We start from the raw sequence: 14,161 nt of genomic DNA on the forward strand, positions 1-14,161 counted from the left end.
CCACTGCCCTCTCCCACCTACCCCGTATTCCCCCCAAGGCCACCACCTCACCTTACATGTGCGTCTTCTCCAGGATCCAGGCACCTAATTAGTGCAGCCACGCCTGCGCAACTCCACTAATTAGGTGGGTGGCCCTTCATTCTCTCGCATGCGGCCGCCCAGGCACGCACCTTAGAGGGAACTACCCATAGACCACCTGAATGGAGCTCATGGACCACTGGTGGTCCGCAGACCACAGTTTGAGAACTTCTGTCCTAGGGCATGACAGGAGTCCCAACAAGTGATATGATAGCGTTGTGTGTTAGAGCCTTGTGTGCCCTCTCTGCAGAGACAGACAACTATTTGATGATTCTGAACAAAAATGCCAGGTTTTTAGCATACATCAGATGACTTTTACTAGGGAGCTTCAGTAAGACAAGATACTGACAAGATTTAGGAAATTTACCTCTCCTAGTAGATACTAGGACCCAGTGAAACTAAATGAAGATTGACAGGAACCAGAGAAAGACTAATGTGTTCGATGTGTGCACTGCAGTAGTGATGGGCATGGAGGATCATCTTCTATATGTTAAAATACAGTCTGGCTTTATACACCGTGGGCCAGATTCTCTGCTGGTGCACACTGGCATAATTCAATTGAAGTCAATGAGGTAAGCCAATATGCATCAGCTGAGGGTCTTATTCAATGGGTTTAAGCAAAGTATCACTGGGCTAAGTCCAGTGTATTAAAATTCTGTGCTGTGCCTCCCTGAAATGCAACATAGAAGGTGCAGCTCAGGGGAGGGTGGGGGCAAAGGTGGCTTTAAGTGTCCTTTTCACCTTTGGGATTCTGGGCTGCTTCAGGTACTGAAAGGCCCCCCTGGCAAAAATTAAAACAGTCCCCCAGATGTGCTCTAGTTTATGACAGCGTGATATAGGCTGATGCACACTCCAGAGCAGCCCAGAATCTCCACAGTTCATTGCAGAGACTTCCTTCTACACACCTGAGTGACCCTCCTGCTACCAAGATTCCCTCTGCACTGAGGTTTCCAAGAGGAACCACTGTAGAGTTGCCATGGAGAACCTCCACTGAGATAATTCACCCGGCCTCAGCCCATTGCAGCACAGGTCTATCCCCTGTATGCTGTCAGAGCAACCTACTGGAGCAGATGTGATCTGTCCCTCAGGTTTTTTTTTTTTTTTTAAAGTATATGACTTCAAAATGAAATGACAATTCAGTTATAAATCACACTGCATTAAATACTACACTGGCATTACATTACCATTCTACAAATTACACATCAATCATTTTTACAGATATTAGAAATCTGGGGCTGAGAGACTAATTGACTGTTAAAATATTTTATATATTACATGTCTGTGCTTTAACGTATCAGATAGCAACAAAGAGAATTTAGTTGATCAAGAATTTACCTAGGATTTGTACCACTGATTGTTACACGGGGCATTTTTTATTGAGTACTTAAAGTTTAAGGATTTACAATTTTATAGCGAGTGTTTAATTATATAAGTTGCCCAGATGCTTCAACTGGATAAGATACCAATTCAGCAAGGTACTTACGCATATGCTTCACTTCAACCCCGTGTTTAAGTGCTTTCCTACAATTAGGGCCTAACTGAGATGTGTCCCAACAATAAAATATTTATTATTTTTCCTCCCATGCCATGTAAATTACATAGTATTCTCCTATAATGGGATTTTCATAGATAACATTTCAGAATGTTACACAAATTGCACTTTGTAGGTTTCATGTTTTATATAAAGTAAATACATTCAGTTAGAGCAAAATTACAATTTTATCTGTAAAACAATTTTCAAGCTGCTAAAAAAGCACTTTGTCACTACACCTTCAGAAAAACAAAGTTATCAAAAGAGACTACAGTAATAGGATTAAAATTAGTGAAATTACTAAAATAAATTTATACTTCAACTCCATTAAAAACTTTTGCCCTGAGAGCTTAGGAAGAAGCAGCAGTGATAAAAGAACCACACAACCCAATAATGTCTCATTATTTATTAAAATACTTGTTTAAACAAATGAAATATAAGAAAATACATCTGATGTTGCCACAGATCATTTGCATATGCACTGAGTTTACAGCACAGACTCTCCGGAGACCATCATATATTACAAAAATAGAGCAAACCTAATTTAAAGTGGACTGTCCTTACAAGCAAAAACTTTTCAAGGTATTACACAAACAAAAAAATACCTTTTGTGATTTTCCATGATTTTTATGGACATTTAACTCTTTAAAACAGAGGTTCTGTCTCCCTCCACACACAACCTCTCTATCCCTCCTACTTGATCTTGAAGTAAAATCATAATGTAAAGAAGGGTGATGTCATAAATCCACGCAACAGGGTCCCAAATAGACAATCAACCTTGATTTGTTTTAAGATTCTGAAACCACAATATTTTACATTTCAAATAATCCAGTATATGATAACTCAAAGCCTTCAGTGTGTCACTGATTTGCATGGACACTTGTAAAATGTTTTATTAAATCTTGATCAGAAATAATGTATAATCCTCAAGCACACAAAATACAGATACTCACAACATAAGCATATCCTCTCTCCCCCTTCACTATAAGAAATTAATGAAGAATTTCTTTGCACAAAAAAAGTGGAAAAGATACAAGGAACAAACCATAAAAAGAAGAACAAATAACATTTCTTTCAATTTAGGCTGATCTTTGCCCTTCGCCCAGAAACCATTAATTCAAAACTTTCTCCCATAAATCCCAACTTTAAATAGGAAACAGTTTTGTTTACCACCAGTTTAAAAATTTAAGCAAACCTCCAGCTTGGAAAACCTCCATACCGGGAAAAGAGTTTAAAAAATTAAGTCCTGCACAACAGCAGACATCTTTAGATTTTTTTTATTTGAAGAGTTGCATGTATCAGGATAACTAAAAATTCTTAAGTCAATTTTTCAAATAAAATGAGAGTTGAAAGTAATTGATCTCGGTGTTTAGGAACATATCGGTAGGAGGCAGTTTGACCTAGAGAGGTTGAGGCGAGAGGGAGAAACAGGAATAGTCAAATCCATCTATATAAAAAATTAGTAAACTTAAAAAAAGTTATTGTTATAAACACTATCATGAGTTTCTGGCGAGATCACAATTGTACTCAGACTTTATTCTTGTGGTTTCTATGCCATCATCACAGGAAAAACCTAATGGTACCATAGTAATTGTCTTATAATTTGCAGTTGCCTACTGCTCCATATATTAAAATACAGCAAAATGGACAAAGTGTTCCATATTCAGAGAATGCTCATTTGTCTCAGAGGATAATTACTTCCCCATTAAGCCTGAATCAATATCATAAATCTGAATCAAAACCAACCTCAAAGCAAAACCAAACAGTTAGAATAAGTGTTCCACAGAGCAGTACCAAATGTTGTAATGTGACAACTGCCAGCTACTCAACAAATAAACTTGCTGAGCTTATTAGGATATGCAGTTTAACTTCCAGTTTATCACATGCTATTTTTTCTGTTCATAACAACCCTCTTCCAAACGTGCAGCACAACACTGCGTTTCCAGGGATAAGACAACCCACAATGAGTCTCACAGCAAGTGGACGTGACTAAACTTACCAGCTTTATTTTGGTTTATAAGAAGAGTGCACTGATGGGAACAAGATTTCTTTATGAAATGCAATACCTTGCCTGCAGGAATGGAGGCATATAACAGCTGGAGGAATGATGTCACACACATGGTATTGTAGTGGGTGGGACACCTTGCTAAGAAGCTGGGATTTTATCTATTACAGCTCCTGTTTTGAAGTTGAAAAATAAATGTTTTCTTATTTTTGAGGACATCCTTTTCACAATAGGAGTCTGGGCCACTGGTGTAAGACCATAAGCTACTGGAGTCTTACGGCTCTTATACTGGAGAGTTATAAAACATACATGGAAGAGCATTATCTATTTGAGCACTTGTGGAACTTCTAAATAATGGGACTCTTGTTGAGGCTTCACTATTCTGAACTGCTAAATACAACATTACATTCTGAAAATGAGTATAGGCAATATATTCAGATTAAAGCAAAACAATCAGGACAGGAACCATGAGGATGGTTATGCTACTCGACTAAGAATAAGGAAAAAATAAACAATACAATTGAAACATTTGCCAATTAGCATTGTTTACAGGATTTAAAAAGAAAAAAAAATTACAGCTATGCTTTGAATTGTATACATCTTTTCTCAAATCATTCATGTTTAGTTGCTCCCAGAACATATCCCATAATGCAATACTTCCAATCCCCATCTTTTTAATTAAGAGATGTTGCTTTGGCCTCCACATTACTATTATACAGCTTCTCTGCTTCAAAACATGCAGTTCATACATTTTACAGTTTTACTGCCATAGTCGATACATTCTGGCCCAATACACTCACAGCAGGCATTGTGAAACCACCGGTATTTGGATGCTCCCATGGACTCACAAGAGATCTTGCACTGATGTATTGACATGCAGTCATCAAAATAGACCACAGTGCACATGTTTTCTAAACAAAGGGAGAAAAAATTTTAAAAGGTTACTTTAGTTAAGTATGTAGCTGTCAGATGTTTGAGTGCAAGTCATTCAAACTACGTGCCACAGGGGAAACGGAAGGGTGAGGAGAGGAGAAGAGGTGAGAACATAAGGCCTGCTCAACCAGCCTGGATACTTTCTTCATATTGTCAAGTATCAGAGGGGTAGCACTGTTAGTCTGGATCTGTAAAACGCAACAAAGAGTCCTGTGGCACCTTATAGACTAATAGACGTATTGGAGCATAAGTTTTCGTGCGTGAATACGCATGCGTCTGACAAAGTGGGTATTCACCCATGAAAGCTTATGCTCCAATATGTCTGTTAATCTATAAGGTGGTACAGGATTCTTTGTTGCTTTCTTCATATTGTGGCTCTCAACCCCCTTGTAGGTAGTACAGTAGTCTTTACTTCTATGATCATATACTATTTCTCAAGTACATGGTCATACCACTTATTGCACATTACAAGGTGCACATTGTAAAATGCAGAATGGATAAGGCAGGGCTACACAGGAGCCCTTGCCTCAATCACTGAATGTCTTGGGTGCGCCTACACTGCAACTTGGATCATGCTTGCCAGCACAGGTAGACAGACCTGTCTGGACCCCATGCATACATACTTAGGCAGCTAGTCCGAGCCGCCACCTGTGCTTCCCCTGGCTCCACCATTATTTTTGCTATGCTAGCTCGAGCAAAGTTAGTGTTTGTCTATCTACTCACACTGGGAAGTGCCCTCCCAGTTGCAGTGTAGATGTACCCCCTTTAAAAAGCCTGGTTTTCATGAACTCTGCTCTACACAGTACTGCAAGATGCTGCAGATTTATATTTAGGAGTATACAGAAAACATGAGGAACATTGTATTGCTTGAAAGACAATACGGTCATGGATTCCATTAAGTCCAACTACATACATGAGGGAGCAGAGATAAGATTGTACGTGCAAACCTATTTTTGGCATTTCCTGAGTTGAGTGCTTACCTGTGCAAGCTAAAAGTATTTTTAATAGAATGTTTGTGAAATATCAAGTGTGCAAGGTGCTTTAACAGTGATTTTATCATTTAAACAGATAATACATAGATCAAAGATCAGATTAAAAAAGGCAAGTAATTTAGTGGAGATGTATATAAAATAATGTTTCATTAGTTCCATCGTTTCTCTATTCTACAGTATCTTATTACCACAGACTACCAATCCAGCTTTTAGCTGAGAAATTGTTAGATTGCTTCCTGCTGATGCCCATACCAATTCCAACTCTCCCATTTGCCACCTTAAATTCCATCCCAAATGCCAAACTTCCTTCTTGGATGCTCATAACATCATCTCTCTCTAGCCTTTAATCTGTTAATCTTGATCCCAGCTGCAAGCTTCTCTTTGCAGCAGCCCCGACAAGCTCACTCTTCTGGCTTCCCTGTGCCAGGGGCTAGTGAAAGCTTACACTATCTAGCAATTAGACTGAGGTTTCCAGCTCAGTCTAATTGCTAGACTAAGTTAAATACAAGTAGGAGATCAATTAATGGGGAACAGCCATTTCCTAGTCAGCAAATCATCTCTAGTACTAAAAAATGTTGGGCAATGTGTAAAGGCACATGCCAATTAAAGAAAAAAAGGAAGTGGTGGATTAAAGAGGCATCCCAAATTCTAAGCTACTATTTTATACATATTTTTATTGGATCACCTTCTGTGAGTGACACACACAAGCTTTCAAGCTCTTCTTCAGTTCTGGGAAACATATTCAGTGTCACAGCTAAACATAAGGTGGAACAGATTGTTTAGCATAAGTAGTTAACATATATTTCAAGGGACCATTCAAGGTGAAGTGGCTGGTTAACACCCCACCAGTCATAGTGGGAAAAAGAAGGGGGTGCAACTGTGGGGGTTGATAATGGGTTACAGATTGTTGTAATAAGCCATAAATCCGGTGTCTCTATTCAGTCCACGATTTTAGTGTCTAGCAAAGTTATGAATTTAAGCTTCCAGGTTTGTCTTTTGAAAGAGTTTTGCAAGTTTCCTTTGAGGATGAGAACTAATAAGGCAGGTCAGAGGTCTACACTACAAATTTACATTCGCACAGCTGCACCGATGCAGCTGTGCCACTGTAGTGCATCTGGTGAAGATGCTCTAAGCCAGGGGTTGGCAACCTTTCAGAAGTGGTGTGCCAACTCTTCATTTATTCACTCTAATTTAAGGTTTTGCGTGCCAGCAACACATTGTAACATTTATAGAAGGTCTCTTTCTATAAGTTTATAATATATAACTAAACTATTGTTGTATGTAAAGCAAATAAGGTTTTTAAAATGTTTAAGAAGCTTCATTTAAAATTAAATTAAAATGCAGAGCCCCCCCCGGACCGGTGGCCAGGACCCGGGCAGTGTGAGTGCCACTGAAAATCAGCTTGCGTGCCGCCTTCGGCACGCATGCCATAGGTTGCCTTTCCCTGCTCTAAGACAACGGGAGAGAGCTCTCCCGTCAGCTTAATAACTCTACATCCATGAGAGGCAGCAGCTAAGTCGGCGGGAGAAGATCTCCCGCTGACATAGTGCTGTCTACACATGGGATTAAGGTCAGTATAACTACATTGTTCGGGGGTGTGGATTTTTCACACCCCCAAGCAACATAGTTATACCAAAGTAAGTATGTAGTGTAGACCAAGCCATAGAGTGATCGCTTTGTGAAAAGTGTTCACCTACAGGTGATAGGGTGCTTTTATTTTTTATCATTTTCCTGAGTGAGTTCATTTGAGACTGTAGTGATTTTATTTAGTTAATGGGCCACTTTACCTTGACTGGTCCCTTGAAATATGTGTTAACTGCTTATGCTAAACAATCTGTTTCATCTTGTATTTGAACGTGACACTCTCAGAATGTTTCCCAGACCAGAAGAAGAGCTCTATGTAAGCTCAAAAGCCTGTCTCTCTCACCGACAGAAGTTGGTCCAGTAAAAGATATTGCCTCACCCACCATGTCTCTCTAATGTCCTGGGACCGACACAGCCACAACACCACTGCATACATTTTATAGATTTGTTTGCTAAAGTCCCCATAATTCTTAATATAATCAGACATTTCTCCCTACTTTAAAAACAAAGGTCACGTCTCTTGGGAAAAAGCAACCAGTAGCCCAGCACTTTTGAATAACTACACTAACAAACCAACATGCACACTAGGGAGGAAAGATCTTTGTTTCCAGGATACAGATTTCAGTTTCCCATTTGCCAGTGATTTATTATGAACTATTAAGAAAAAGCCAATTTTTACAAGTTATGGAAGCTCTATTGACACCATCCTTAATCCATACCTAATCACAGAGTCACTGAAATGTAGGGCTTGAGAGGTCATTTAGTCCATCCCTTTGTGCTGATGCAGGACCAAGTATACCCTCACTAGTGTTTGTCCAACATGTTCTTAAAACCTCCAATCATGGGGATTCTACAACCACTCTTTGAAGCATATGCCAGATCTTAGCTATCCTTATAGTTAGAAAGAGTTTCCTAATATCTAACTTAATCTTCTTTGCTGCAGATTAAGCCCGTTACTTCTTTTCCTACCTTCAGTGGAAATGGAGAACACTTGATCGCTATCCTCTTTATAACAGCCCTTAACATATTTGATGACTTATCAGGTCCCCGCTCAGTTTTCTTCCCACAAAACTAAACATGCCAATTTTTATTAACATTTCCTCAGTGATAAAAGGTTTTTCTAAATATTTATCATTTTTGTTGTTCTCCTCTGGACTCTTCTCCAATTTGTCCACATCCTTCCTAAAGCATGGCATCCAGAACTCGACACAGTACTCCAGCGGAGGCCTCCCCAGTACTAAACAGAGTGGGGAAATTACCTCCTGTGTCTTACATGTGATACTGCTGTTAATATAGGCCAGAACGATATTAGCCTTTTTTGTAACTGCATCACATTGCTGACATATTCATTTTGTGATCCACTCTAACCCCAGATCCTTTTCTGCAGTTCTGCTGCCTAGCATGTTACTCCTCACTTTGAAGTTGTACATCTGATTTTTCTTTCCTAAGTATAGTATTTTATGTTGGTCTTTACTAAATCTCATCTTGTTGATTTCGGATCAATTCTTCAACTTTTCAAGGTCCTTTTGAATTCTAATCCTGTCCTCCAAAGTGATTGCAATCCCTCCCAGCTTGGTGTCAACTGAAAATTTTATGAGCATTTTCTCCACTCCATTATCCAAGTCATTATAAAAATATTTAATAGAACTGGGTCCAGGACACACCTCTATAGGACCCCACCAGGTACACCCTCCCAATTTGACAACGAACAAAGACAACTCAGTCTTTCAACTAGTTTTGCGCCCATCTTTTATAGTAATTTAATCTCTAGACCATATTTCCCTAATTTGTTCATGAGAATGTCATGTGAGACTGTCAAAAGCTTTACTACAATCAAGATATAGCACCTCTACAAACGATGGAGTTGGACTTGTTTTCCTCCTTACCTTGACATTGCAGATTTATACTTAAGAGTGATAACAGAGACCTAACAGTTAACAACATGTACAATTTCAAAAACAGTTATTTCTCAGGAATGGGAAGCTTTTTGTTTGAGTTGGCTTTTAATAGTCCCAGTCGCCAATTCCTTCCTCCAAGGAGACCAAATCATCTGTGAATACTTACTGGGATCCTCCCCTCTCCTCTGCATTTGAAAATCCCTCATAACAATAGAATAAAGAAAAAAACAAGTTGTCTGATGCAGAAAAAAGAACAAAGCAAGCACACTGTTTCTGCTACATCATTGACTTTCTCTCATCCATCAGTCTAAGAACAAATCTTTGTTCACATATGACAGGCGATAGAATTCTGTCTGTTGCTTCTAGCAAGTTCAGGAGCCCTTATCTAAAATGATTATTTCTTGGACTGGTGAAATGGGGCCATGTAAAAAAAAGTTACACCTACAGGTTCACAATGTATTCTGGAAAATCTATTTAACTGTTGTCAATTTCAAGAACCAATCATGTAAAACATCCACTTGACTGTCTCACTGTAGATAAAAGGATGTTACTTATTTCAGTAACAGTTCTTTCATTAGCATTTTAACAGTTTTCAGGTATGTCAAAAAAGGAATGTGGAAGAGAGAGTTCTCGGGGGAAGAAAACACTGCAGATAAATAACTCTATCTCAGAAAATGAAGATTTTTAAAAAACATTCAGAATAAAGGGAGGTTTGTGTGGCAGAGAGAATAATGTACAACAAAGTCTGAATTCAAAGTAATCAAAACAAGACAGCCTCATGCTTCCATCAGCATGTTGGGTAAACAAATTGCCTGTTAGTACCAGTCATACTTTGGGTCAGTAACACTGCATCCTAACTGAGGCACATGTTATTCAGAACAATCTTGTTCAGTGTCTGGGTACCAATATTAAATCCTGACACAGCAATAAATTGGTTACTGTCCATTCAGTAGGTTATCTGGAAGACAGCATCCATAAAAAACAACTAAATCTACATCAACCAATGGAACAGAGAAGCTACCCACTTCTGTTTCCTGCCCAGTAAAGCTGACCAGAGGGTGACAACCAGCCTTAAGGATAACCTATAACATGAATGGACAGTACATGTAGTAACTAATTACAATATATTTATATATAAAGGCCTCAGTGGTAGTGTCACTACTCCAAATTTTTGTTTTACTTCTCATATACATAGCAGTGTGGGACACACTATCACAATCCCTATCCCAGTATTTTAAAACACTCAGCCCACTACTAATAATGAGAGAGATAGTCACTAAAATTGCCCTAATAAAAGTGTGTTTCTATCTGTGTCACAAAAGTAAAAGGGCCAGAGTACACCAGCAGACTGGAAAAACATGGTTATGTTTAAATATAAGGTGGTGTCATATGTACACATACATATTATACATATATGCCCATACACGCTACAAATATATATGCCATATCCATATAATTCATATATATTAATTATTTGGAAGTGCCTCTAAGGCTCAATCATAATATTACATTCCTCAGTCATGGTCCCAGGCCTAACATTCCCAGGCCCACCATAAGGGACTAAAAAATAATTGGATAATAAAATCTGCCTAACAGTCATATGAGGGAATGTGCAAACTAAACAGACAGATGGGGCATAAGTGTATGGATGGTAAAATAAGGTAACCACATAACAGTGTTTAGCCCACTGGGTTATCTTTAGTCCATGCATTATGCTTTTCCGGGACGATGGGTAAACATCCTCCTCATAAAAAGACAAAAAGTGGGGGAATGTAGAAAGAGGAGGACCTAAGATATAAACCTTGGTATCAAAGGCCCAATATGAGACCTGAGGCCTAAACTAAAGTAATGGTCAAGACTTTGCTAACATAAAGCAAAGGTATGCTGTGAGCCAGAGGCAGGCCCTGCTCACAGAAGCTGGCAAGGAAAAGGCTGATGCTGCAAGAAGATACGTACCTAAAAGGTACTGAACACTAGATATCAGAACATTCACATACTTGCACATTCCACACAGATAACAAAGAACAGGCTGGCCCATCCCAATGACAGGGGCAAAAGGGTAATATGATGGATAGAGTTGTTTTGATCGAACCAACATGTACAAGGTGAGAGGCGGCACCTTACTACGTAAAGGGGTTGTACCTCAATACGTCAGGTGTACTGTGTAACTTGTTTGTACCTGTGTATAAGAATGCATCCCTGGGGCGGTGTCTTTGTCCGGCCAAGGGGGCAGTGGAAAGTCCCGCCACTGACTGAGCCGGGTCCATTGCCAAGAGGCACTTTCTCGTAGTATGCCCGGTAGACTAAGTAATCTACGGGGAACTGCCATTGCGTTCAAGGTCGCAATAAACCTAGTCGACGTAACTTTGCATCTTACTAGACTCTGTGGTTATTGGGGGTTCTCGTCGGGTCTGCTGTGTCAGCTATTTGCGCAGAGCTGGGGCAGCACACAGAGGGAACACACGCATGCAGCCAAGTAATATCAACATTGGAAAAAGCAGAGCACCACACCGGTAACACTCTGACAACAGTTGTTATAATCTTCATGTTTTCCAGTGCAAGCAATAATTATAAAAGAACTACACTGCAGAGGACTTTGGGAAGTCACAAGTTCAGAGCACACCATGTCTGATGTGCAATATTTGTCTTTAAAATCTTATCTATGAGATGAAAAATTCTTCTGATCCTCTCCAAGTCAAAGTATATTTACAGCATTGCCAACAAATGAAAAAGACACAATACATTTCTCATAAGAGAAAATAATTAGGTAGTCATATACAGTGCTTTTCATCAGTAGATCAAAGAACTTAACAAAAGAGGCAAATATATTATCAAAATAAACCAGTATACAATTTTCTGGTAATTAAGGATGATAAAAGAGAGACCTATTTCAACATCCACCTGTTGTATCCAGTAAGCTAGATACACAGTTGGTGACAAACTCTCTTCCTTGGTTGGGGTTCCAGAAGAGGGTGAATTCAAAGCCCATCCAGAGAGTAACCAATGGTTAATGTAAAGACACCCTTCCTTGCACTATGGATTTTGTTTCATCAGCTGCCAAAAGATACTCTGCTATCCTTCCTCCCGCTGACAAGATTCCATCATCACCTGTGACAATTAAGTTCATTCTAAAAGGTACTGAACTGCAAGTTCTGAGCTCTGAGGCCACCAAAAAGGAGTTTAAGCTAAATATGTAGAACAAAAAGTGTGATTCCCAGAAAAACAGCCTGAAGTTGTGATTCAAGAGTTGACAACCCTTGGTATGAACAATTACCACTAGTTCCAGAAGTTCAAAATAATATCTAAAGTGTCAGAGTCAAGTTGGGGGTGAGGAAATCAGCAGCATGGTACAGAATGCGATTTTTAAGGTCCAATAGCTTGCAGTGTGCCAGGGCTAGAAAGGAATGCTTTGTACCAAGAGAAGTTCCAGCTTTCCAGTGATATAAAGCAGTCCTTTCTAGCCCCAGTGGTTCATGAGGTATCTGTCATTACAACTCTCAGTGGTCCCTTGGGCTAGCGATACTATTTTCAGTTCTAGATGAGTACTGAAAAAGTAAGTCCAACACCTCAGACAAGTTTAGTTTCAATCTCTGCATAAGCAACGTATGGAATCAAAGCAGTCAGAGAGGCTGTGGCAGAACATGGCAAGTGTAGTTTTAGGCAGGGCCCATTCCAAGTTTTGTGGGACCCTATACAAAATAACATACAATAAGCTGGGTCCCATCCACCTCTGACAATCCCCTCTTTCAAACCTCTAGTTATTGACAACCTTCCCCCCCCACCCCCCAGCTCCAAAGCTAGGGAAAAAGCAGAGGGGGCATACGGAAACCAGTATTGCTCCTTATGGGCAACAAATAAAAGAGTCATAGGCAGAAAGAGGAGATCTGGGCCGTTCCCTCTTAGCATGCAATGCTAGTGCCAGATGGCAGGTGTCCACAGAAGGAAGACAAACTGAGCAGAGAGGAACCACAGCATGCAAAAAGCCCAAGTGGCTTTCTAGTAGCCCCATTCAATCGTTAGCAGCACTACTAGTGGACCTGATGGATGTTTGGCATCCAGGGCCCTAGATGTGCAGGGCTTTAAGGGATTCCATAGGTTCAGTAGACTGAAGAGCACCGCTGACTGTAGGATATGTTGGTATTTCTAGCAGAGCATTTTTCTTGTAGATGTTTTAGCTTGAAATAATACAGGCTGTTGGTTAGCCTATGCATTGTCCTACTTATCTGGTTTTGATAGGCTGAGTACGATGTACATGTATTTTGTAGTACTTGTGCTTACACAAGCTGTACAAAAGCCTTCCCACACAAGTTACATATACTGTGATTGAGCATATTATCTGTATGTCCATACTGCCCAGCAGTTTCTATTCCTCCTCCAAGTACATGATGTTGGAAGCAATTTTACACCTTCCCCATCTACAATCACTGAAGATTTGAAAAGGATTAGATCTGCTCAAGTTTCTTAACAATAAAAAGTTCACTTTTATTTCTGTGCTGAATTCCTACCATAGCCAGTTAATCAAGGGCACTGAGTATCTATTTCTAAGTTTAACTCAGTTGTCATTCTTGGAATTTAACAGTAGCATGTATGATCTTTGAACCTAATATTGAATACAATGTTGCTTATGGAACAGGCAGTCTCATGAAATAGACAAAACACCACCTGGATTTTGGACCTTTCCCACTATGAATAAAATGCAAATGGTTATTAGAACAGGTAGCCCTTTTCATAAAGTCTTGAGAAAATCCCCCCCCCCCCCAAAAAAAAAAAAACCTCCAACTTTTCATCCAAAAAGGCAGCAAGTAAAATTGACAAATCCTTCCAGAGTTAGGAACATCAGAGTTACAAACTGACTGGTCAGCCACATACCTCAAATGGAACAGGAAATATGCAATCAAGCAGCAGCAGAGAGGAAAAAAAAAAAAGAAAAGAAAAAAAAAAGCACAAATACAGTACAGTACTGTGTTAAATATAAACTACTAAAAAATAAAGGAAAAGTTTAAAAAAAGATTTGACAAGGTAAGGAACCTGTTTCTGTGCTTGTTTCATTTAAATTAAGATGGTTAAAAGATGCATTTTTCTTCTGCATAGTAAAGTTTCAAAGCTGTATTAAGTCAATGTTCAGTTGTAAACTTTTGAA

At 39.3% G+C, this 14,161-nt stretch overlaps 1 protein-coding gene and 1 long non-coding RNA gene across 2 annotated transcripts in view; one reads left to right on the forward strand and one right to left on the reverse strand.

The window, feature by feature from the left end:
- Positions 1 to 14,161, forward strand: part of LOC120397187 — a 59,384-nt gene that overhangs the window by 15,001 nt on the left and 30,222 nt on the right. The gene's annotated exons all lie outside the window — the stretch shown is intronic.
- The window catches only part of TWSG1 (twisted gastrulation BMP signaling modulator 1), a 42,496-nt gene continuing 30,335 nt past the window's right edge, over positions 2,001 to 14,161 (reverse strand). Inside the window, exon 4 of the mRNA XM_039522803.1 lies at positions 2,001 to 4,525. Coding sequence (XP_039378737.1) covers positions 4,344 to 4,525 — 182 coding nt within the window. The 3' untranslated portion in view covers positions 2,001 to 4,343. The remainder of the gene's footprint in view (positions 4,526 to 14,161) is intronic.

Source organism: Mauremys reevesii, linkage group 2 (genome assembly GCF_016161935.1).
Source record: "Mauremys reevesii isolate NIE-2019 linkage group 2, ASM1616193v1, whole genome shotgun sequence".
Lineage (NCBI taxonomy): Eukaryota > Metazoa > Chordata > Testudines > Geoemydidae > Mauremys > Mauremys reevesii.